This window comes from Amphiprion ocellaris, chromosome 6 (genome assembly GCF_022539595.1).
Source record: "Amphiprion ocellaris isolate individual 3 ecotype Okinawa chromosome 6, ASM2253959v1, whole genome shotgun sequence".
Taxonomy (NCBI): domain Eukaryota; kingdom Metazoa; phylum Chordata; class Actinopteri; family Pomacentridae; genus Amphiprion; species Amphiprion ocellaris.
This window is the reverse complement of record NC_072771.1, coordinates 5,830,770-5,856,282: the sequence shown is the minus strand read 5'-3', so window position 1 is coordinate 5,856,282 and position 25,513 is coordinate 5,830,770. Positions and strand designations below refer to the sequence as shown.

At 38.4% G+C, this 25,513-nt stretch overlaps 1 protein-coding gene across 2 annotated transcripts in view; it reads left to right on the top strand.

Annotated features, from left to right (window-relative positions):
* The first annotated feature begins 4,304 nt into the window (after positions 1–4,304).
* The window catches only part of ypel1 (yippee-like 1), a 48,026-nt gene continuing 26,817 nt past the window's right edge, over positions 4,305–25,513 (top strand). Inside the window, exons 1-2 of one of the 2 annotated variants that reach the window (XM_023292304.3) lie at positions 4,305–4,868; positions 16,678–16,962. In XM_023292304.3, coding sequence (XP_023148072.1) covers positions 16,846–16,962 — 117 coding nt within the window. In that variant the 5' untranslated portion in view covers positions 4,305–4,868; positions 16,678–16,845. Of the gene's footprint in view, positions 4,869–9,789; positions 10,062–16,677; positions 16,963–25,513 lie in introns of those variants that run through there. The other variant, XM_023292303.3, reaches the window with a different exon arrangement.

Sequence of the window (25,513 nt, the reverse complement as noted above, 5' to 3'; positions counted from 1 at the left end):
GCAAATGTTATGACAGTTTCTTCCTGTTGCCAATAGATGGCGCTATGAGCTTTTCTAAATTTATGAATGTGGATGTGTTCAGAACCTGACTGGTGTCCATCACATCAAGTTTGGTCCGGATTGGATCATTTCCAGCTGAGATATTAATAATTCAATTTTCATGGGGAGAAATCGAAATTCGCCGCGCCGCCACAGACACGCCCCTTGACAACGAGTCACCATCCTCTCTGGGAATCATCATCAATGTGTTCAGGCTTATGTCACCACATTTGAGGTGATTCTGATCAACGTGCTAAGAATAGTACATCAAAATGTAAAAAATGTCTATTTCTTGCTACCACAAGGTGGCGCTATGACTGTCAATGTACCTAACCACATGGATGTCGTCAGGGCTGGACACTGATCACACATGTAAAATTTCAGGCAGATTGGAGCATGTACAGTTGAGTTAGACACCACTTCCTGTTTCATGGTGAAGGATCAATATTTCTGAGGGTCGCCATGGCCACGCCCTTTGACTTTTGCGGAGCATTTTGATAACCTTTCATCAGGAGGCAGTGTTGCATATGCTGGGCAAATTTGACGTCTGTCGGACTTACCCCGGCTGAGTTATTAATCTCATCAAAATTTACAGCAAATTCAAGATGGCCGACTTCCTGTTGGGTTTAGGGCGTGGCCGTGATTGACTTTTCTGTGTTTCCTGATGTGCTGAATATGCATACAAAATTTTGTAGCTGTAGATGAAACGTTGGCCTAAGTTGGCCTAATGACCAAATTTTCAATTTTCCAGGGGGCGCTATAGAGCCATTTTCCCACACACAAGCGCAACTCCCATAAAATATCAAATTTTTCGCAGGTCCTGATGAGCATGCCAAGTCTCACGCGTTTTGGGGTATGATAAGGCCGCCAAAAATGCATTTTCCACGTCCGTAGAAAAAAGTATAATAATAATAATAATAATAATAATTCCTAGGGTTTCAATAGGTTCCTCGCACCACTTCGTGGTGCTCGGACCCTAATTAAGACGAGACATTACAGGTAAGACCATATATTTCATGCACTTGTTGATTTTTTATTTATTTTTTTTTAATTATTATTCTTTATTTTACCAAGTAAGATCAGTTGAGAACAATTTCTTATTTACAGTGATGACCTGGCAAGAGGCACCAGCAGGAAGAAAGATATCAACTAAACAATACATATACAAAAAATGGACACACAAGTGTTCAAACAGAGATTAAAACACCCTGAATTAATGCTAACAATTCAATAAAAACATTCGGCATGTGCAGTGGTCAGCTTGGGTCTGCTGCAGCTTCTGCTTAAAGATGTAAGGTGATGGAAGCGATGACAGTTTCAGAGGTTTTTGGAGGGAATTGCAATTGAGTGCTGCAGCAAAGTGAAAGGAATTCCAGCCAAAGACAGTTTGAACCTTGGGGACAGAGAGTGTTCTGAAATTCTGAGATTCTTTGGGCTAAAAATGTGGCAAAAACATATTTTTTTTCTAGTTCTTGATGGTGTTTTCTGATTCAAGCTATAAAAAGAAAGCATCCAAAATCCCCTCTGTAAAAAATCTTTGACTTTAAAATGTCAACAAAAATGAAAGAAGAGTTTTGAACCTGACTTCATCCAGTGTTCAGATATCTGTTCTGAAAATGTATGCATTTTAATTAGCTGACACCAAATTTTCATATTTTAAAATTACATTTAAAAAGAAAACTTGTAATAGGAAAAAAAATATCACTTTTCATTCACAGGTCAATTTTAAGACTAAAACTGTGGTAAAACGTCACTTTCTCACAGTGTTTTCTGATTTACTGAGTGATAAAAAGACACAAAAATCAGTTAATGGTGGAAATTTATATGAAAGGAAACATAATTCAGACAGTGAATAAACGTTAAACCAGTTCTTTATATTTTTTATAAGGGGGAACACATTGCACATATTCTAAATATTAAGCAGAAGGTATCTCCTTCATCCCCTCTGAAATCTGTCTCTACACATTTTATTTCTTGCATTAGTTTTTTTATATACTTAGCTGTTAATTTTTCCCTTTAAAAGACAACAGAAGCCATGTTAACCTTATTCCAAATTATAAATGAAGCAGAAAACAGGACAAACCCTAAACATGGGTAAAAAATATCACTAAATCATGGAAATATTTACAAAAACTGGATTAGATTTAAGATTTTCTAGTGCAGGAATTAATTTGAGATGATCTCGTACAAACCTCCACAGAAATAATAGCAGATTTGTATTAATTAAAGTCTTGTTTTTACATTTTAAACGCATTACATTCAAATTAATTCAATTTTTTTCTTTTAAACGTAGTTTTGGATTCAATATATTATGCTTTGAAATGAGATTTTATCATTTCAAACCAACTACAACAGAGACCATGGATCATTTTCCTCTCACTGAATAACCTCAGTGTTGTGTTGAGTGCTGCCTGTGGGTGGCGCTGTCGGACAGTTTAATCAGCTCCACTGCAGTGAGTGGTTTGTCCTGTCAGCAGCTGATTCATAAATATAAACGTCATTCAGTTTTACATCCTCAGAGCCGCAGCTCGGTTTATTTATTTAATTTTACACAATTAAATCACAGCTTTTTTTAAAATTAAAATTAACATTAAATTTGACCACAAACCTCTTTTATTTTGAAATGAGGAAGATAAACTGATAAATTTAAGAACATCAATTTAAATTTAAGCCTTTTGTTTTATGAATCGAGAATAATAGAATAAAATTAAACATGAAAAAAACAGATTCAAAGATAGTTGACCAAAATAAATGAATTATTTAAATGTTTTTCTGTAAAGTGATTCTGAATCAAACATTATTTTGAAAACGCGACCATCAATCACCGATCAGCTCCATCGATCCCTCCACGGTTTGTTTACTTGCTCCGTTTCGACCACGTGCTTGCAATGCGGCCACGCATGCGCGCCAAGCTGTTGGCTTTTTTTGGCACGCGTCTGTGTCGGTCGCGCGCACTGCCAAAAACAACTGTCGGCCACGCGGGCGAGCGTCAATAGCCTGGCCGCGGCTTGATTGGCTGCGATGACGTAACCCCGCCCTCCCCGGCAGCTGATTGGCCAGACGGAGGTTCTTCTGGTCGCTGATTGGACGCTATTTGTAGAACAGGCTGTGTAGCTAGGCTACTGCTGCCTTCACGGACCTCCACTAGCATCAGTTTTAAAGAAGAAAATGTGTTTTTTTAGTTCTTTTGGTCGAAAGAGAAGCAGAAAAACATCAACCAGCGGACAATCTGAAGCTTTAAAGGCTGAAAAATACAAATAATGAAGGAAAATACATATAAAAGTGATTGTTTAGCAAAGATATGCTCAATAAAGAGTAGCTATTAGCTAAAAATCAGTCAGTTAGAAGCTTAAAAGTCTGTAAAATATAAATGTTGACAGCAGCAAAAATAAAAAAAAATTAGAATTATTTAGCAAGGATATGCTTGAGAAATAGTCGTAATTAGTGGCTATACATCAGCCAGCCGGCTGTTTTTAGACTTTTTGAGGATGTAAAGACTGTAAAATCTGCATATTGACAGTAAAAACATAAAAACTGTGACTCTGGCAAAGATATGCTTAATAAATAGTAACTATTAGCAGGTAAACATCAGCCAGCAGACTGTTTTTAAGCCTTTTGAAGTTTTAAAGGCTGTAAAAACAAAATAGTGAAGGAAAATCCATATAAAAATGATTGTTTAGCGAAGATATGCTCAATAAAGAGTAGCTATTAGCAGCTAAAAATCAACCAACAGACTGTTTGAAGCTTAAAAGTCTGTAAAATATAAATATTGACAGCAAAAGACTAAAAAGTCTGATTATTTATCCTTGAGAAATAGTAGTAATTAGTGGCTATACATCAGCCAGCTGGCTATTTTTAAACTTTTTGACGATGTAAAGACTGAAATCTGCATATTTATAGTAAAAACATAAAAAACTGTGACTCTGTGGCAAAGATATGCTTAATAAATAGTAACTATTAGCAGGTAAACATCAGCCAGCAAACAGTTTTTCAGCTTTTTCAAGCTATAAAGGCTGTAAAAATCGGACTATTGATTAAAAATCCGATCAAAGAGTGTTTATTCAGAGAAAACCTTAAGAAATAGTCAGAATAAGGAGCTAAAAATCAACCAAAAAACACTTTTATTAAATTTTTAAGCTATAAAGACTGTTAAAACGTGGCAATTTTGACCCGCAGGACGACAGAAGGGTTAAACTTGAGCTTGTTCAGACATCATCCACGTTGTTTCTTTACGCGCTCAGTTTCTGACACTCATTTGTCCTGCGGTCCCTAAATGCAGCACCGGTCCATGAAATAAAACGCTGCTTTTTCTGCACTTTTTCTCCCCACAAGTTTCACTCGTTAAGCAGCTTCTCAGCTCCGGTGTGGCGGCAGCAGAGACGCAGTCGGTCGGTCCGGATGGATCCAGCGTCGTGCGTCTTTGTGCAGAACTGAGACGCGCTGCGCATCACGGAGCTGCTCGGTATAAATAAGGCCGCAGACGGGACAGCTCAGCCTGTCCTGAAGAAGCTGAAGGTGCTCAGAGGTGAAACTCCTCCATCATGTCCTCACTGTGAGCCGCCTCACGGATGGGACCACCGGAGAAATCTGTTCACGCTTCGGCTTCCGGCGACGCACACTGATGCTCGGGGAGACTTGTGGGTTCGGCTGGCTTCGACCTGAACGGGCTGCTGCTGCCTTTATGGGACGGTGAAAGGTGTCTGCGGTGTTTTTGTTTTTTATTTTTCACCGGTAACCCAGACTCCTGCGGCTCCACGGAGGGGAGGCACCGAGTCCTGCACCGGGAGGTTTTCGGAGTCCGACGGGGGGGACGGTGAAGAGTGTTTGGGGTGAGTGACCTGCTGGAGGACAGCCTCAGATCTGTGTGTGATGTTTGCAGCTTTTTTCCACACTTTGCATGTTTTGTTTCCTGTTGCACCAAAAACCCGCCCCATTATTTATCACCTTTAAACTGAACAACAACTTTAAATATCTTGACATTTCCATCATTCTCCTCCGGAAACTTGCATTTTACGCGTGTCTTTTTGCTCCTCTCGGGTGGATTTACATAATCCCAGGCCTTTAAATAATCTCCTTACATTAATTATAAGCGGTGCTGCTTTCATGAGTTTTGCAATTTGATCTTCGTGTGACGTTCAGGAGCAAAGAAAAGACGTGCAGTTCGTCTTCACCGGTGTTTTTTGTGTGTGTGTGTTTGTGCTGCCGTCTCCATCCTCCTCTGTGCGCTCTTTTGGCCGCAGATCTCGGTCAGGTTTTTTTTTCTGTTTTTTGTTTTTTTTTTTTTTTGGTTTGTTTTGGAGAGGAGGTGGGGGGAGGCTTATGATGCCACGTGAACAGGGCGACAAAAACAGAGAAAAGGACGGATTTCATAACGCTCACGCAGCGCTGCGCCTCCTGGAAGGAAAGGAAGCTGCAGCGAGCGGCGGCTTGTTGACATTCGTCCTCCTCCCTCATGGTGAGGCGGTTTCAAGGTGTTGCAACACAAATCTTCTTCTCCCCCTGTGTGAGAGGAGGTGGAGGAGGAAGAGGAAGAGGAGGAAACCAGAAAACATCAAATAAATAATCAAATAAACAGCATGAATTGTTGTTGTGGTTTGGAGACTGACGCGTGTCCTCAAGGGTAAGACGAGGACAGGGCTTTCTGTTTGATTTTAGCCCCCTTTTCTGTTTTCTCCCCCTCACGTTTCCTCTCATCATCATCATCTTATTCCAGATGTGGATCAGGATGATGCAGATAAACAGGCAGCAGCTGCGGGAGAAGCAGGAGGGGCGAGCAGGCTGCTGGTTCTGTGCGTTTTAATCCACAAAAACAACATTTATTTACTATCAAACGCGCCTCGTGTGGCACAAATGAGGAAAAAACACACTTTGGCGCAAATGCCCAAAAATGTGTTGTATTTTTCTAGAAAATACCCAAAATGAATCTTTTATTGCACCTTTAGTGACATTAACCTCTGCCTTCACATGGGCTTAAATTTAGTGTTTGACGTCCTTATAAAGCACAAAAATCCCCTTTCTGCAACAGCAATAACCCACATCAGTGTTTAATCAACCCACAGATAAGTTAATCTGTTAATAATCGATCGTAGATTTGCTCATTTGAGAGAAAAATGTGCTAAAAATGCGCAAAAAACCCCCAAACTCCTCCTTTAATCAACACGCAGCTCTACAGGTGGAAAACAACACCTGGAAACAGCAGGTTTTTTCCTCCTTATGAGAGAAACAGCAGGAATCAGATTCATATTCTCATCTTGTATTTATTTACACATCCGGGTCTCTGAGCGCTCCCTCCTCCCCTCCGCGATGCGTTCAGGTCACCTGGGAAATAAGATACTCGGCCATAACAAAACAATAAGACGCAGATTTTCTTTTTTGTTCTCTGAACCTGAAATATGTTTTGTGATTTAGTTTCATCACAGACGTCTGGTGTGAGCTGAGTTTATGTTCTACAGCAGATAAAATGTGGTTTTAAAGTGGCTTTAACTCTTTTTTTATGGATTTTTACAACTAGAAGTCAGAGAAATTGCTCAATAGATACTAAATCTGTTTAGAGATGGCAACTTTATGAACATGTTTACAACAAATGTTCACCCATTTGACAATAAAAGCACTTCTTCATTCACTTCTTAAAAACAAAACAACATAACATTGCACTAATAACAGCGTATGGCAAACAAAACACAAAAATATTACATAAATCCTCTATTTATTGGTTCTTTTATCACAAAACCTCATATTAGAATATATTTTGCAGACCCCAAACACAAAAAAAATATGTAAAAGATCAGCACAATTAAGAATTAATTCATTAAAATCAAAACTAGACAATTAAATACAGAATATGCATCTACTGTGGGCAATATAAAGTAAAAAACAACATTAAAAAGTGTTATTAATATCACTTTTAGCCTAATTAATAAGTACGGAGTGGTGTTTTTATTTTATTGCTTCATTATATTTATTTCAATATACTGGTTCTAGTAAAAAGGTAGTTCCTCCTTTTTCATTTGCTGATAGGAATTATTGAGTTTTTAGTTCATATTTAATATTTAAACTCGTTAAATTGCTAATACCAGTCATATCTCTCCCCTGGAAAACATTTTGGTCCAATAGCTGTTGCTTTAAATCTGCTAAACTTGACTCACGTTGACCGAAATTGCAACAATCAATCATTTAGTTGTCAATTAATTAATTGATAAATCAGTTTGAGCCATTTTTCAAGAAAACCAAACTAGATATCCTCCCATTAAAGCTTCTTAAATGTGAATATTTCCTCCTCTGTGACAGTAAACTGGATATTTTTTGGCTGGTGTTGACAAAACAAGACATTAAATCGTAAATTATTATCAAGTCCACAGAAATAATAATTCTAGTCAAAAATCAACAATAAAAGTAATCATTAGTTGCAACCTTAATGAGAACATTTTGTACTTTTGCATCCTTTGTCTTCTTGTTTTAGCTTCATCCTGATTCCACTTTGCTTTGTTTATAAAAGCACTCCATAAACTGTTATTGTTAAAGGTTCTATATAAATAAAAGTAAGAAATGACTTTATTGATCCAACAATGCAAAGTGGAGGAGTGATGGTTGCTGGAAATGTTCCTCTGTACCTCTATGGAGATATTCCATTAAAAATCAGCCGTTTCCAGCTAGAATAGTCATTTACCACATTAACAATGTCTACACTGGATTTATCATTCATTTAATGTTATCTTCATGGGGAAAAAAATGCTTTTCTTTTAAATCTAAAGATATTTCTAAGTGACCCCAAGCTTTTGAATGGTAGTGTGTATAAGTACTGTTAATGTTGTAGAGATAAAATGCATTTTAGGGGTTCAGAGGATCCATAACAAAATGCCACGTTTAGATACTAATGTAAAAGTTCTATAACAAACTAAAAACTGCTCTAAAGGCCCACAGTGGCCTGAGATATAGTGACAGGAAGGAAATATCTTCCAGAATTACACAATTTACAGTCAATCCTGGTGTGTTAATGTGGTCCTTCTATGACATCTTAGTTAAGGGGCCACATTCAGCCAAATTTCATCTCAAGTGACCAGTAAAATCACAGCATAATAATCTATAAATAATGACAACTCCTAATGTTTCCCTTTGATTTATTGCAAAAAATTATATTATGAAAATATTTACACATCTTTTTATAAAACATTAATGAACAACCTGAAATTTCTGAAGGAAAATAGGTGCAATTTCAACAATATTATGTCTCAGTTTATCATTTACACATTACAACTTACAGATCACATATTTAAAATAGCGGTTACGTTTATTGATGTCTTTTCTGTCATTTTTACATGTTGCACGTTCGTCTGTATGTTTGACACTCCTGTTCAGCGAAAGTCTCACATTTTAAGGCCAGACACATTTAACTCAAACGCCAGCATTGTCATGACATACAGCTAACCCTCATTTTTAATCATTTCTCAATAATGTCCATACACAATTCATTTGAGCGCCTCACTTTTATGAGGAATTTTGCGTTGATTTGCTGAATTTTACTGTTTCACTGGGGGCTCCACTAGCGTTCAAAAGTTTAGGGTCACTTAGAAACATCCTAAGTTTTGAAAGAAAAGCAGCTTTTTTTTAATGACGATAACATTAAATGAATGATAAATCCAGTGTAGACATTGTTAATGTGGTAAATGACTATTCTAGCTGGAAACAGCTGATTTTTAATGGAATATCTCCATAGAGGTACAGAGGAACATTTCCAGCAACCATCACTCCTGTGTTCTAATGCTACATTGTGTTAGCTAATGGTGTTGAAAGGCTCATTGATGATTAGTAAACTCTTGTGCAGTTATGTTAGAACAGGGATAAAAGTGGGAGTTTTCATGGTAGACGTGAAATTATCAGGATGACACCAAACTTTTGAACAGTTGTGTGTGTACAGGGGTGTCTGGACACGTAAGAAATCTCATGAACCCTCCTGTTGTCCTCATTTATGGGCAACAAAAATATAGTTTCCTTGTCTGAAAAAAATCCAAAATTTCAGCAAAAAAATTCCTCAAATATTTGAAAATTTGCAAAACCTTCAGGAAGAAAATTCCAATAATTCCTTAAAAGTTTCCCTTAGAAGTTTTATTGAAAAAAATTCCCCAAATGTGTCAAGAAAATTCTTGAAAATATTTTCAAAAAATGAGTAAAAATCTTCCAAAAATATCCTAAAAATATCTAAAATGATTACATATATATCAGTAAAACTTCTAGTATTTTCTTTAAGAACATTCATTTAAAAAATCTATTTTTTGTGAATATTCTTAAAGAAACATTTTTAACATTTTTTTTTCACCAAAAAAATTTTCAAAAATTCCCCCAAAATGTTGAGAATGTGGACATCAGAAGTTTCCCACATTTTCAAACTTTAAAACGGGTCAATTTTGACCCGCAGGACAACAGGAGGGTTAAATATGACTTTGTCAAACGATTAAATCCATCTGCTGTCTTTCAATATGTCCATCCTTCACTGAGACGTACCAGTTCAGCTCTTTCTTCTTTCGACAAAATCATATTTAACTAGATTTCCTATCTGTCCAGACTTTAGGGACACTGTATAAAACACAGACTGAATGGAGAGGAAAAAAATCCAATTTCCAATTGAATGGGACTCAAAATCGGGTTCCCATCTTTCCCACGGGAGCTTGAACGCAGCACGACCCCCCTCCATTCAGCCATTGGTCAGCGCGCCTGTCAATCACGGCCCCGTCTCCCTCCCACGTGGTGACGTTTCCGTACCAAAGTAACCAGGCCAGTCCATTACGCACACAAAAGACACAACAAAAGCCCGTGTTGGGAAAAATGAGATCCGTCAGCACCCGAAGGACGCAACAATAAGTTCCCATCTGGCGGCGGCACACATGGACCGGAGCCCGGGACGACGACAATCACTAATTTAAGTCCAAAAAGCCGCAGCAACTGACAAAAAACATCCCCGAGCTGCGTTTCTCCAGCAGCCAGTTTTCCACCAAGGCTGCGTTTTTGGCTCAGATCTGATCCAGGTGGTGAGTACAGACAGACAGACAGACAGACACTAGGACCCCCGCTGCTGGTTCTGGTGTCGTGTCGGATCCACGGAGCCTTGACGCGCTCCGTGGATCCGACACAACAAAGCGGAGAGCAGACTGTTGCTGCTGCTGCTGCTGGCGTCGTGCTCTTTTGTTGGGGGATAAACACGTTTCTGGAAGAAGATCCGGAGGAGCAAAGAGGCTCTGAGAGGGCAGCGAAAGATGTCAACACAAACTAGTTCACAGTTTGGAGAATCTGCGCAAAAACGCGTGTTGTGTTGAGTTTTGTTGTTGTTGTTGTTGTTGTTGTTACATTCAGTGATGAGTGGAGCGAGTCTTTTGTCTGGACGTGGTTCTTCCTGTTACCAGAGACGCACGGTGCGCTGCTGCCTCTTTGTTTTCACTTTGGTCACATTGAATATCAGCTGTTCCTGTTGCTTTTACCTCCACACTTAGAGCTAATCTTTTTTATATATATATATATATATATATATATATATATATATATATATATATTTTTTTTTTTTTTTTTTTTTTTTTTTTTTTTTAAATTAAAAAACACACGTTTTGAGTTTTTAATCCCTCAAAACTGACAACAAAATCTCACTATCCAGCACCTTGGAACAAAAGAGACGCACAAAAAATGGCATAAAAAGTGACCACATGGAGCCTAAAGTGAGCAGGTTGGCTCTGAAAGCTCTGCACAAGTTGTTTATTGTCTATATTTGGCTTTGATTTAACTAAAAAGTGAGGTGTTTATCTTCACCGTGCACGTGCCGTGGGGTTAAACTGGGCTAATTCAGAGAGGGGATTTGGTCCTTTTCATGCAGGGATTAAGCCTCGGGCACCTGTGCAGATTATACACTGTGTATGTAAATGTGGCTGCTGTGGGGGCCACTGGGGGCCAGTCCACTGTTGTGTTGTTGTGTAAATGTGTGGTACTGTATATATACATGTACATAAAGTGTGTTTGCAGGGCAGCCACGCTTCACGTCACAGCTGCTTCCCGTTGAGTTGCGGAAGCTCCTTTGTTTTCTCGTCTGGCTGCTGGCTTCTGTCTCGGCGCTGCTCTTCCTGTTGCAGCACATTGAGCTAAACTGGAAACTTCCAGAGAAGCTCGTTTTCATTGTGTTGTTTTTTATTGTTTTGTTTTCAAAGTGCTGCCTTTTGTGTTGTTATGTGTTAAGTACACAGATAGCTGATTACGAGAACAAAAGGTACTCTTATCAACCAACACGTGAAAACGAAACCCCGACATTTTTGTTAGACTTTTTTGTGTCATTGAGTAATTGGGAACCATCCGATAGCATGAAACGCCCACTCAAGTGCTCTATATTTTCTAACAAGTGGTTGTTTTGTTGCTCTATTGTGGTGTCATGACTGGTTGGTCTTTTGTTTGGGAAAATTTAGTCAAATCTTATAGACTTGGGGTATAAACCGTCCGTTTCCACCTCGCATTGCACACTTTGTTCACCCTTTTCTGCTATCGAAGTGTCGCCATTTTAGAAAACTCACCAATGTGAGACAAAACGACAACCTACACATGGAAATTTTCAAGTTTTGCCAAAGATTAGCCTTCTGAATAAGACAAGTTAGCTAAATTAGCTGTTTTAGTGACAGTGCTGCCTTCCTGTATGAAGGGGTACCGTTGCTGCATCCTGGGCTCAGCACCACCCTGAAAAATTGATATTGGCTGAACAAAATACAAAAAACCCTAATGCCCACCCCCTACCCACCCAATTGAAGAATAACATTGAGGTGCTGTCAGACCATTCTACAGCATTGGTAAAATAGGTCCGGATACACAAAACTCTAAGTCAGATTCAACTTCAAACTTCAACTAGAGCATTTTTAAAGAAATTCTGAGTGCGCCAAGGCATCTTATGTTGCTATAATTATATTTGAGGTGTAATTTTTATAAGTACATTTTATTTTGAAAAGCCAGCATATTTCCCTCACTAGCTACAGGAAAATTCTAGATTTTCAAAACATTCGTAAAACTTCGAACCACTACTGCGTAAAAACCATAAAAGATATCAAAACCCGAATTTAGACGGATGACATTTAAAGCCTCGTGACCTGTTTGAACTTCGAATGAAGGTTCTACTGTAAAATCTGCCAGAGTTACAGGGTTCCAAAGTTGGCTGGGTTTCGGCAGTTGTTCGGCCAACTTCCCATTAATTGCAATGGGGAGATTTAGCGCAGGTTTTTTTTTTTTTTTTTTTTTTTTAAACGAATTTCATAAATAAAACCGTACTACGAATTGTGACAGTGGCTACCAAATCAAAACAGAACAAACAATCAGTGCAAATGTTGGGCGTATATTCATCAGGTGTTGACACTAATGTGCTCTTTATATTCCACGTGGAATACCGTTTGCCAAGACTTACATAAGAACAACTTTATAAGATCATAACATGTCAGGTCTTGCCCATAAATCAATTAAAGCAGCCTCATAAATCAATCAGACTATCTCTGTGTAACACCTTATCAGATACTGGGGAAAACGTGATCCTAATGTGCACAGAAAGTGTGTTTTTGTAGTAAATGTAAGAAGTTAAAGCAGTTGTGATTTTGCCGATAAGTGGCACAATCTTTTAACAACAACAAAAGACACAAGAAGTTCAATAAGACAGTACAGACATTTAATGGGAAATAGCCAGTTTTGCTGACATTGTTTACTCAAATCCTCAGATGTTACCAAGCATACAGTTTTGAAATGTTATGTTTATTGTGGTAGTTTGGGGAAGTTTTATTGAAATTCTTGAAGATTTCTCAAATTTCTGACAAGAAGTTGAGTCTTATTTGGCTGACAAGAAAGTGAGTTTTCATACAGTTTACTGGGAAATAGCCAGTTTTGCCAATTACGCTAACATAGCTAACATTGTTAGTCAATTCCTCAGGTGTTAACAAGCATAAAATTTTGAAATTTTATGTGTATTGTTATCGTTCTGGGAAATCTAATTAAAATTATTGGAGCTTTCTCAAGTTTCAGATAAGAAGTTATAACTTATTTGACAAAAAAGTGAGTTTTTATGCAGCTAAGTGGGAAATATCAAGTTATGCTAACTTAGCTGACATTGTTTACTCATTTCGTCAAATGTTGATGTCATGACCTAAATCCTTGGATGTTTATGAAATTTCAGACAAAAATCACAGTTATTTGAAGGACGAAGCACAACAGCTATAAGTTTTTATCCAGTTGAGTGGGAAATATTAAGTAAGCTAACTACGCTAACCTAGCTGACATCGTTTACTCATTTTATTACAAGCATTGTGTTTTAATAATTAAGTATATTGTGATAGTTTCTTCAAATGTATTTTAATTCTTTATGACTTCTCAAGTTTGAAATAAAAAGTAGTCATTTATTAGATTGACAACAGTACAGTTTAGCAAGACATACCCTACTATGCTAACTGTGCTAGCTGTGCTAGCCCTACTGACTCATTTTGTCATTTGTTACAAGCATTGCCTTTTAGTAATTAAGTATATTGTGATAGTTTTTAGAAATGTAGATGTATTTTAGTTCTTTGTGACTTCTCAGGTTTGAAAGGAAAAAATAATTATTAGATTGACAGTAGTACAGTTTAACAAGAAATATGCCGTTATGCTAACTGTGCTAGCCCTACTGACTCATTTTGTCATTTGTAGCATGATGTTTGGCAATTTGAGGTATATTGTGGTACTTTTAGGGAATCTAATTCCTCTCTGAGATTTAACAAGTTTCAGGACAAACATGTTGATCATACATGTTGATCCATTTTACTCCTAACAGGTCTTATAGCATTAATAAGCTAATTTTAGCTATTTTTAATTGGTGCTGTTAGCCACACCTGGAGAATACTTAGTTGCTAGTAAATATTTACAAACAGAGGACTAGTTTGTGTGGTGCAACCTGTTTAGTTATGTGTTAAATTCCACTTAATTAACATTATAATAAGATTGAGGCTAAGTTTGAACTTATAAAGAGCAACTATTACGAACTACAGGTGTTATTAGCAAAATGAATCAAAAGTAGTTATTATGCTGCGAAGTGATCTCTGCCAGTGTTATAAGAATAAATGACTGTTACTAGTAATGCATAAGCAGCATTTTACTGTTTGAATTGATCAAATGTGAGCTAAAGTTATATTAAAGTGAGCAATGTGTAGCTAAAGTTTGCTAATGTTAGCGAAAAGTTAGCCACCTTATGCTAAGGTAGCAGGTACAAGACTGACTAATGCTGTAGCAGCGAAAATTTGTTGAATTCAGTGAATGAATGTTTATTTATTTATTTATTTTTTTTTTTAAATTTAGCTTTTAATTTCAGAGAGGATAATGTTCTGGTTTGTTCTTTTTAAAGTTACAGTCTCATAGCAGAGGAGCTAAATCCATCCAAAGTCAGCAACTAGGTGAGGAGTCAACCAAAACACTAAAACAGGGTAAATATTGGACTTAAATTCATCAGAAACAAGCCTCCAAATCAACGCTAATATGTTCACGTACCAACATGTACACTCTTAGGACTTTAATTAACCATAATATGTAGATTTTACGTTTTTAGCTTGATTTGCTGGCCCCAAGTGGCCAAAAAAATCAATTAAAGCAGCTTTATAAATCAGTCAGTCTTTATTTGTGTGAGTAGTGCAGTTTACAGAGAACTGAAACGCTCAAAGTAAAGTAAAACTAATTTGAGACATAAAAACATTACAGTGAAATACATAAAAGTCAGTTACAAAGTAGAAAACATGCGCTCAATAGCAGTACAAAGTAGCAGTAAATGTATTTTCATCTTTGACTGAATCTGAATGTGTTTAAATCAAACCCAATCAAATCAAAGTCAACTTAATTTCCTCTGTGCCTTTTTAAAAAAGTATTGCAATATAAAGTGGCTCCGCATAGAAATGGATCAATAAACAAGATGCAGCACAACCAAAGAGCAGCAAACTATGGGAAAATAAACTAGTAAAAGGCCTTTTTGTGCAGCACACAAACCTCAGGGTTCACTTAAAGACCCCAAACAGCCACAGACGAATATTTACAGGAAGTATTTTCTTTGACATCTGAGCCTTTTAGCAGCCGCTCGCTACAAAACCACCGACAGACGCACAAACAAAACGATTAATAACGATAATTCAATAGATGAGATTAATAAAAGGCTCATGAGAGGCAGTGGAAACAGAGCGAGGTGTCTTGTCGTTGTGTTTTGTGCTATCTTTGAGTCTTAAATATGCACATTTTTTTGTGAGCATTAATGTCACATTTGGTCTGCTGGGATTCAGATTCCGGCAGCATCAAACCCCAGACAGCGGCACAGCAGGAGGCCAAGGAGGTCTTCACTCAGCTGAATATTTGGTGTCATTGTGAACCTGCAGGGACGTTTTTAAAGGATCGCACCTTCTTTGTGTCTCAGCTTCGGGACTGTTTTCGTCATTCCTGCGTTTGTTTCTGCAGCCCTGAAGAGATTTTTCTGAACTTTCTGTGTACTTTTGTCAACCTTTTGGCTTGTGTTTGTCATTTTTAAAGGATTTTTTTTTTAGCTTTACTGCACCTTTAATGTCATATTTTGTATAGTTTTGCTAATGGGTTCGGCTGATTAGTCTAATTACACTCACAGAGTTAATTGTCGAAGTATAAATACACGGAGACGTGAACAGGTTGTGAACGGACCCTGCAGGTTAGCCCGGCTCACTGATGAAAACATTCATCACAGTTTATAGACTGAGCTACTGTAATTGCAGTAGTTGTGTGCACAATTTTCCTGAGTTATAGGAGATTATCGCCAACATTTCAGGTGCGCTCGCTTTCGATTTTACCTTTTACAACCTGTGCAAACAGTTTCTTTTGCCTGTCTGACTCTGTTGCAGCAGTGCCACCAGCTTTCACCAATAGAATTGACTAGTTTTAGTGTTTTGTTGTCAGTTTTTATGATGCATTTTTCAAAATGTAAAGCTCTTGTGTAGATTCCAGGAAAAATAGCTGCTGCTAATGGGGATCCTAACAAACTAAACAAGTTAAAATAAGCCAGATGTACCCTTTAATGTTAACTTTCCAGCAAACTGCATATGACAATTAGTATTTTTTACTGTCAGTCAACAGTTTTCTCAAACTAAAATAAAAGTCCAAACCTAATGAAACCCCGGAAAAAAGAAAGAATCTCCATTGAGAGAAGTTAGTTGTAGGTTGTATTTTTTTTGTTACACAATAATAGTACTGAATTAACTCAATAATAGAATCTGATTACATAAGAGTGGGTTATTAGATTTAGTGAACAATTCTGTGATGGTTTTCTCAAATTTTCTCAGAAGTTGCAATAATGTCATCCTGTGCCTATTAGTTCAGTAGGACGCAACAAAAAGGGACTAATTTCTGTAATAAAGAGAAGAAGAAAGCAGTTTGTGCCACATGTTACGTGGTCGTAATATTGAGTTACATCACGGCGCAGTCATGTCAGCGTTGGACGTCATGTAATCACATAAAGGATGATTGTAATCAAATGATTGCTGCAGCGAATGAGCCGTGTTTATATTGGAAATGCAATCAAGATCATGAGTTCTAAAAATAGGAGGTATGGAACGTGCCTCTCACCACATCTCCTCCTTTGTGCTTTTTTTTCCCCCCCTCTGCCGGCAGGTTTGATTTTCTCCCGTGGTGTCTGTGTGGAGCGTGCCACACACCCACTCCACAACAACGACGGCTTTTGCTTGCATCTTCCAGTGTTTCTTCTGTCAGCAAGTCCAGCAGAGCTGCAACTCTTCCAGTGCCAGCCCTGACACCAGCGAGGAGCCCTGCCCCACTGACATGGTGAAGATGACCAAGTCCAAGACCTTCCAGGCTTACCTGCCGAGCTGTCACCGCACCTACAGCTGCATCCACTGCCGGGCACATCTGGCCAATCACGACGAGCTCATCTCAAAGGTACGGCACCTCTGCTCGGTCCCACCCACTTCTTTATAAATCCACCCTGCAGCTTTTCATTTGACTTCAGCTGCTCCGTCTATATTTATATACACACGATAAAAGCTTCAGGGGTTTTGCGGTCGTCTCATAAATCTCACAACGGCCACATTTGGTGCCATCATGAAGGTCAGCCGGAGAAAAATAATACGTAAATGTAACGCTGATCAACTGTGAGTGTTGTCCCAGCCCATGAAGCTATAAATAAACAGTGTGATGTGGCACAACAGCAAATGTAGGTTACTGTGACAAACAGTTTTTAGCTTTACTGTCAGGCTTCAACACATGTTGTGGGAATAGATGAAGGTAATTAATCTGAGCAAGAAGTGCAGATGCTTGTTTGACTCCTGTAGTGACCAACATCCCTGAAGAACTGTTAAAATGTTACGATCTGTTTTAAATGTACTTTACAGCCCGTGAAGCTGAGAACTAACTTTACTTTCATAAATCAAAATAGGTGTTTTCAGACAGTTATAAGACAGGAATGAGTGGTCTTTTAAGTTATGTCGTGACGAATCGGCCTTCTGATAATATTTCCGAACTTCGATTTGCTTTTATCTTTTCAACATGTTGCACAGCTGTGTCCCTTGTCTGAACAGATCAGAGACTAAAATAACTATTCAGATGTCATTCTGCTGCTCTACAGCCTTTTATTAGCAGTATTCATTTATAGCACACCTTGTAAAGCTAATGTTGTTCACTACAGTCTCCAGGCTCATGGACACCAATATTTTAACACTTTAGAAAAGATGAATCACCGTCTGAATAAGCTTAGAATTGAGACTTTTCTGTAGCAGATAATTCACACCATGGGTTAGGGTTAGATGCTCAAAGAAATGCAGCTTGATTATCACAAGTTAAGCGCCTCGAGGTAAACAGTTGGTGCCATTAAACCACAGCAGAAGAAGGCATAAAATGATGAAGGGAAAGTGATTAAAATGTGGCATTTCATTTATTTTAATCCAGCTATTTAATGTGAATGCAAAATGAACTGAATCGGCTCAAATACCTCCCATCAGGCGATTATGTAATGATGATGACAGTCCTACTGGTACAACCTGTTTTTCAAAGATTGACTTCACCGTTTATAAAGGTTCAAATGTTTATTTACTCATGCAGCAGACGATGAGAAACAGCTTTTTTTTTAGCTCTGGTTTGGTCGCCAATACTTCCTGCAACAAATGTTTGCATCTTTAGCTGCAAAGTGTTCCTTTTCTTTGCTTTACCTGCTGTTTGGACTTGGAAAGATCACCTACAGTGAATTTATGAGCACGTTTTAGCTGAGAACTGCTGCAGTAAACAAGCTTTAAATAATACTCGAGTTGATCTTGACTGAAAAATGCAGTAAATAATGGATACTCGGTGCAAAGAGCAGATTTAGAAACACATTCAACATTTAGCTCATTTTTCGGCTGATGTATGAAAAGTTTTATTGTGCAGTTTTTAATCATTTAAATCAAACACTGATAAAACTGCTGCCTCATCTGCAGATCAAATTGACTATCTTGGTCTCCTCAGTCATCTGTTGGACAGCACCGTGAGCCAGTAACGTTCGACAGCGTCCTTGTAATATTGTGAGATGAATAAATCCATGCCAAACCGTGAATCCTCACTCAGCAGTGATTGAGTGTTGTCTGATATTAGTTGTGGCAAATGGCCCTTGGGTTTGACACCGGTGTAATTTTATTTGACGCTCATCTGCCTTATTGCGTCTCCAAAGCTCGTGTACCTGTCTGCGCTTGCATCTGTATTTTATTTCGGCCTGTAAATTCTCAGAGGCTTAGATGACGGCTGCTATTATTACCGACATTGTTTCTGCTGTGCACAGAAGAGCCGGCCAGTCTCTTAAAGTGCTGCTGCTGAGGCTATTTTTGTTTCTGTTGCTGTTTTTTTGAGCTTTAAAAAAGACTGAAAGCGCCGCCTTGGCTCACTGAGCATCTCCGCTAACCTCAGACACACTTTTAAAAATAAGAGATGAAAAATCAGGACGATCGGGCCTCAGATCTGCCCACATGCTTCCTCTGAGCTCAGACGTGTTTTTGTTGGGTTTTTTTGCTTTTAGTGGTCAAAGAGGGTCAGCTAATGATCGCCTTCGCTATTGATTCATCTGTTAATCTTTCAGTCTGTCAGAGAGATTGCTCACTGCGAGATCCCTGAGATCAATGTGTTGCTAAATTTGTCCGATAAATCTGAAGGGTATTTAGGGGAAAAAAAGCAGAAATAGTTGCATAACAGAGGCTGAGATGATTACAGTTTATAAGATCCTTGATTGAAATTGAAATTATCTGATGTTTCACAGCCTAAACATTGTATTCGACTCCCCGTTTCTGACGTCACTCTTGCTGAAGCTCTTGCTCAACATTTTGGAAAACTATCCTCATCATCATCATCATCATCATCTGCTACAATCTTCCACTTCTGTTGAGAACCTAAACAGTCGAAGAAATTCAACCTGAAGTCAATCTAGACGACAGATTATTGTCAGTTAGTGTCTGAATCTGAAACGGTTCTACTCAGACTAATATTCAGGAAAAATGACTCCAAAAAGATGCACCAACAAAGAGTTTTAAACAGTGTTGTTAAAGTGCAAAACTTTGGCAGTGAATTCCGGGTTAAAAAGCCTGATGCAGTGGGTTAGAAGCAAAGTGGTCTAACCAACAATAAATCAGAGTTTGATATAATTTCTGTAATATTTTATGGTCTAGATATTAGTGGCAAAGTGGTCTAAACCCACGACCTAAATGTAGCGTTAAAGTGGCGCTTCGAACGTCAGACCATTCTTGAAAACTTTGAACCCATTTATCCCAAAAACTAAGACAGTGGGTTTGACCATTCTGCTTCCAAACCCTTCATTAGTTATCGTGGCTGAACTGCTCAGTCGAAGGCCGACAACAGCTCTTAACTCGAGCATGTAAATTTGGTTGACCATTGCACATAGAGACAAATGGAGGAAGCTGTCGGATCACATTTCTGTGGTTGAAGAGCTGTGGTTTGGGTTGTGCTTGTTTGTAATCCTTCATTGTATAGAAGCTGTTATTGTGTGTTCGTCTTTGTGTTTAATTAGAGAAGTTGATATTTATCTTTGGGCAAGTAGTCACTGAATTTCTTGTTGTTTTTGTGTGTTTTTCTACCAGTTTGAGTGTCGCTCATCCTGCATATCAGTTAATTACCAGCAGGACGTAAGATTTTATCTCGTTTTACTTTTATTCTTTACATTTCTGTAACCTTCGCTGTGAAGATGCTGTGGATTCTTTATCAGACGTAGATACAATGCTGAAAAAACTCTAATTTTTTTTATTTCTAGGCATCATAAATGATCATTGATGGACTTGTGGCTGCCTGCACATAAATCCACTCATATCTTGTCTTCGCTAATGATCAGTTCTAGCAGAGAGAAAAACAATCAAATAAAAAAAAGCCCTCATTTTGCAGTCAGATCACACAGCAGGACGCGGAAGATTCAGCCCAAAATAAAATCGTCCTGCCTGCTCTGGTCATTCATCAGCCCGTGGAGGAATCTGAACCTGAGTGAAATACTAACTTTTGCTGTAAAACGGTGCAGTTTATCACAAGATTTCTGGGTATTGAAGTCTCAACAATTAGCACTCTCTGACATTTGGAGGCACAAACATGCGAAGCTGCCAAACTGCCGCCGGAACTCTGATTGTAAAATCGACAGCTGGCGAGTGAAGAGTGAGTAAAGTTTATACACTATGAGATGAAGCGGTGACCTTTATGTGTTATAACAGGAGAGCGACAGCGTGATCGCCGTGCGTCGCACTCTCACCGCAGCACTAAGCTGATTATTCACATGGCAAAGATGATCAATCTGTGCACTCGCTGTCTCCGTGTCAAAATCCATTTGCCTCCCGCGGCTCGGAGACTTGGAAACTCTCGGTTTGTCAGCGCAGGCGGAGAGTGGAGCTCGGTAAACAGCTTCGGAGGCAGACTGTGTTGTTCCTTTCTGCAGGATCAGAGGCCTCAAGATAGTACAAGTTGTGAAAATCAGCACAACAGGGACTTAATTTAAAAAAAAAAAAAAAAACGCCGTAAATCCTGAATGCAAAGCTCCTTCAGCCAAAGAGGAAGACTGTCCTCATTTGTCTGCACCTCACATGACCTAAGCGGACACAGTGTCAGATATCTGGATTTACTGCCGCTGAGCAGGAGGCTGTTTAATGTGGGGAAGTTTTATTGTCGCCGCGGCAGATTTTAACCAAATCCAGATGAGTATAATGGAAGAGTTTACCACAACTAGCTCATGTAAATATTCATGATTAAATATATACAATAAGGGTGAAAAACAACCACGTCATACAGTCGAAGGCGTAATTATTCTCGTCCCTTTGTCTGATTCACATCCTCCTGTTTGCAAAACTGGGAGGTCACCGGGTTGAGGTTCCTCCTGCAACTTGGAAGAAGAAAACACCGCTAATGCTAACAATGAAACCTCATCGATAATGTAACTCAGCTCATACGGAAACAATGCAAACAGAGCGAGATGGAGACGTGTGAACTTCACCAAAAAGTCAAAGAATGATTGAAAGATAAGAAAACGAAACCAGTTGTAAAATTAGAATAAAAAACAACTGTTAAAGCTCTAAAATACATTTTCTAGCTGCAACTATCACTACATTTAGTCTGTAAAATGTCCAAAAACAGCAAAAACCTCCCAACTGTTAAGCATTTTTTCTGACCAAACAATTAAAATGCTTAAAGTTAAGATGTAGTTTGGTGAGACAGAGAAAACTAATTGGTATCTGCAGACCTAAACATCCTACATAAATAAATCCAGCAGCAGTAATAGAGACGGTGATCTGGAGCTCCGTAAACAAAACTTTACTCATTAAAATGCAGCCTGGAGGCCCATCAAACCAAATGTACATTCAGTTTCTTCCTCATTTGCAAAACAGATTGTCTTTAAAATTCAAAAAAAATCTTTGGAAACCTGCATCGTTTACATCCATATTTAATTGCTAGCAGGACAGACTGTATTTCTGATTCATTTCATGTTATCTTTATTGAAAAAAAATGCTTTTCTTTCAAAAATAAGGACATTTCTAAGTGACCCCCAAACTTTTGAACATTAGTGTATGTGCTGATAAATAGTCGTTATTATCTCATTCGTAAATTTACCTAAATGTTTTCACATTTTAATTAGGCTATTTCTGTATTTGTATATACATGTTTTTGTTGATGTTTAGAACCACCAACCTTATTAACATATAGACACAGAACACAGAAATAAATAAGAAATGTAGAAATACAGAAATAACCTCAATAACAGTTGGCATATGGAAGCGTACAATTAAATTCTAGAGGTTAATTTATGTCCTTTTTCTCTATTTTCAGAAGTTATTTATTGACTAGTTTCTTCATGTCTGTCTTTCTGTTTAAGTAATTTTTTCATCCTCCATTTTCTTCTTTCTTGACTTTTGTGATGCATTATGGGGCTTTTAAACTCCACAGCTGCAAAATAGTCAAAGTTTTCCAAACTTCTAGCAGGACGTTAATACAATATTCTATATGAAAACTCAACTGCTATACCCTATTACCTCAGTGAACACACTTTAATATGTCTGTAAAGCCACTGAGGTGGATCAAACTTAAGCTACTATATATTTGTACAGGTTGTAAACCTACAAAGCAGAACTACCCGACCGTTAACAAACACTTGGCATGTCTACTTAGATGGAAACCTGTTCGTAAGATCAGGCTTTCCTCCCGAGGCCTCGATAAAAATGTAAAACTGTGTCGAATTCAGGTTATTCAGACAAACAGAGGATTTTCTTTCATTTATATTTTTTTTTTGCATGACTGGATGCTTCGTTTCTGCAAATCTTAACTTTCAAATTAGTCAAACTTTGACCCATGTGCAGATGCAAACTCACAGAGCAGCAACAAACCATCGTGTTGCAGAACAAACCATTGGAAATAATGAGTTTTAGAGCCTTTTTAGTGTGTTTCTCTGCTTTTATTGCCACCTTTGGATCAGTCTACAAGTGAAAAACATCAGCAGGAATGTGTATTGCTTCTCTATTTTTCTTTAAAGTTGAGCTTTTATTCAGTATTCAGTGTTATAGATTGCTACATGTGATGGAGTATTGACACACCATCAAAAGTTTGACTGTCACATGACATGAATTCGTAAAATCTGGGTCAGACATTCTTCAAAGTGTGTTAAGTCTAAGTCTGGCTAATAAATAATGAGACTGAGCATTTGCCAGTCGAACCACAGCCCGAGCCACGTAATAAACGCTGATCAATAAGCAGCATAAACAACCCCTGAAAGTTTCAGTCTGCTCAAATTAGATAAAAGTCAATTACAGCATGAGGCTCATTATTTAACAGTCTAAATTGCAGCCTTTGTGATTTGCTAATTGCATTGTTTCAGATTTCAAATTGCTAAATTGTTGAGCTCTGCTTCCTCGTCTGAGTGCACGATGAGAACGAACAACATCATAATTCATTAAAACATTGCTCCGTAACACATTTTAGAATAATGCATCACTGTAATCACATTACATTAGTCTGCGAGTAGTGTATCTTTGATTTGAGGAGGCATAACCTGCAATGAGAAGCTTTTTCGGCTTGTTTTCACCAATTTTGCTATCAGCTTTGTGTTTATAATTTATTAAAGAGCACAAATAAAAGGTTTTATGTTGTTCGGATTCTGATTTGTGCTGATGTGTGGCCTCGTTAGGTGTAACGCTGCTACTTCCTGTTTACATGCAGGCAGCAGCTTGTTATAACCCACAGTTAAAAGAGACGCCGCTCTTCTTGTGATTCCTGGACTTAGCAGAGCAGCATGTATCTGGGAAAGGAAGAAATGCTGCCACAGACTGTTGGCTGTGATGTGGCCGAGTGAAGTCCGCCGACCGACCGCGGTTTAGCCGGTGCCAGAACTAGAGGTCAGCTGTAAAAGTGTTGGCTTGTAAATTAGTTTTTTGTTTTTTTTTTCTTGAAGCTTTGAGAGGCAGCTGGGTACTCGAGGCTTGTCTTTGAGAAAACAGACAGCGCTGCGACCTGCGATGCTCCGTTTGCTGCGCCACTTATCTAGTCATGCATGGCTTTTTCCTAGAAATGTCATCCAAAAGAGCCTGTATGTTTGTTTTTTGTTTTTTTTTACAGCCATTCATCTGCTAATTTAGCCACTTAATCAGATGCTGCAGGTCCCGATTTGTAAATTTCACAAGTGTAAAAAATCATGACTTTCAGTTTCGCTTCGCTGCTTCACTTTTGCTCCTCGGCACTAATTCTTCTTGATGTCCTCGGCCTGACTTTGACTTATTATGAGCTGTTGCCTCCTAAGTGACAAATAATTAGATCAAAGTAAGGTATGAGCTCCTGATGTCTGTGTGGGAGAGATTGAGGCTGCTGTTCAGCTCCTGTGTTTGTTTTTAGTGGCGTCAGGCCCCATTGTTTGCTGAGGTTCCTTGGAGCAGGAATGTCGGGGAACCAGTAGCACCAGTGAGCTTCAAACTGGGAGATGAAGCAGATTAATTACTGCGCAGTAGCTTCTTCTCAGGCAGTTCCCAGAGCTCTAAAATACTCCGACATGTTTTAAAAAAGCCTTTTGTTTGGTTTGTGGTATAATTCTGCAGTCTTGTAGCGTTGGAGAACAATGAGGCTATAACACGTTGTCATTAATTGATTTTTTTTTTTAGCAACTTGGGTGCAACCGGGGAAGCTTTAAACACAAGGTCTGACTTATTATGGTCTTGTTGTGTAAGTGGTAGCAACTGGAAGATACACAAAGCACATTAGCATCAATTTGGAGCCTTGCACCATGACACTAACCACTGGTTTGTTTGGAGTTCGACTGTATTTGGTCTTTTGAAACCAGCTGTGACAAATGAGGGTTTGATCTGACTGATATCACAACGTACCATCACACTGCTGTAGAATGGTCTGACAGCACCTCATTATCTTTCTGCTCTAGGGGGAAAAACACTCTAGCTTCAGTCTAGATTCAGTTAGTCAGGCTAAATTTTCTCAAAGAAAGACAAACCAAACAGTCATGACACCAAATTAAAGCAACAAAACAACCACTTATCAGAAATTACGGCGCATATCCATATCCGAGACGTATCTCCACAATGCTGTAGAATGGTCTGACAGCACCTCATCATTATTTTGCTCCAGTGGAGGAAAAAGATGCTCAGGATCTCAATCCTTTTGGGCGGAACTAAGCCCAGGATGTAGAGGTGGTGCCCCAGCAACATAGCGACATTGGGCCTGCCTTATTCTACATTTTTTTAAAAAATCCAGAAAAACATGCAAAAAAGTGTGAAGTTTTTGCTGCTCAGGGGTTGTTTTTCTTACAGTGAAGGGGACCAACCAACAAGTCACAACAGCAAAATTGCAAGAAAATACAGATCATATCCATATCCAGATGTATCCCCACAATGCTGTAGAATGGTCTGACTGCACCTCATCGTCATGAGGAGCTTGCAGAGTAGTACTGAACATGAAAACTGAATGCAAGTTTTTAATCCAAAAACATACACAG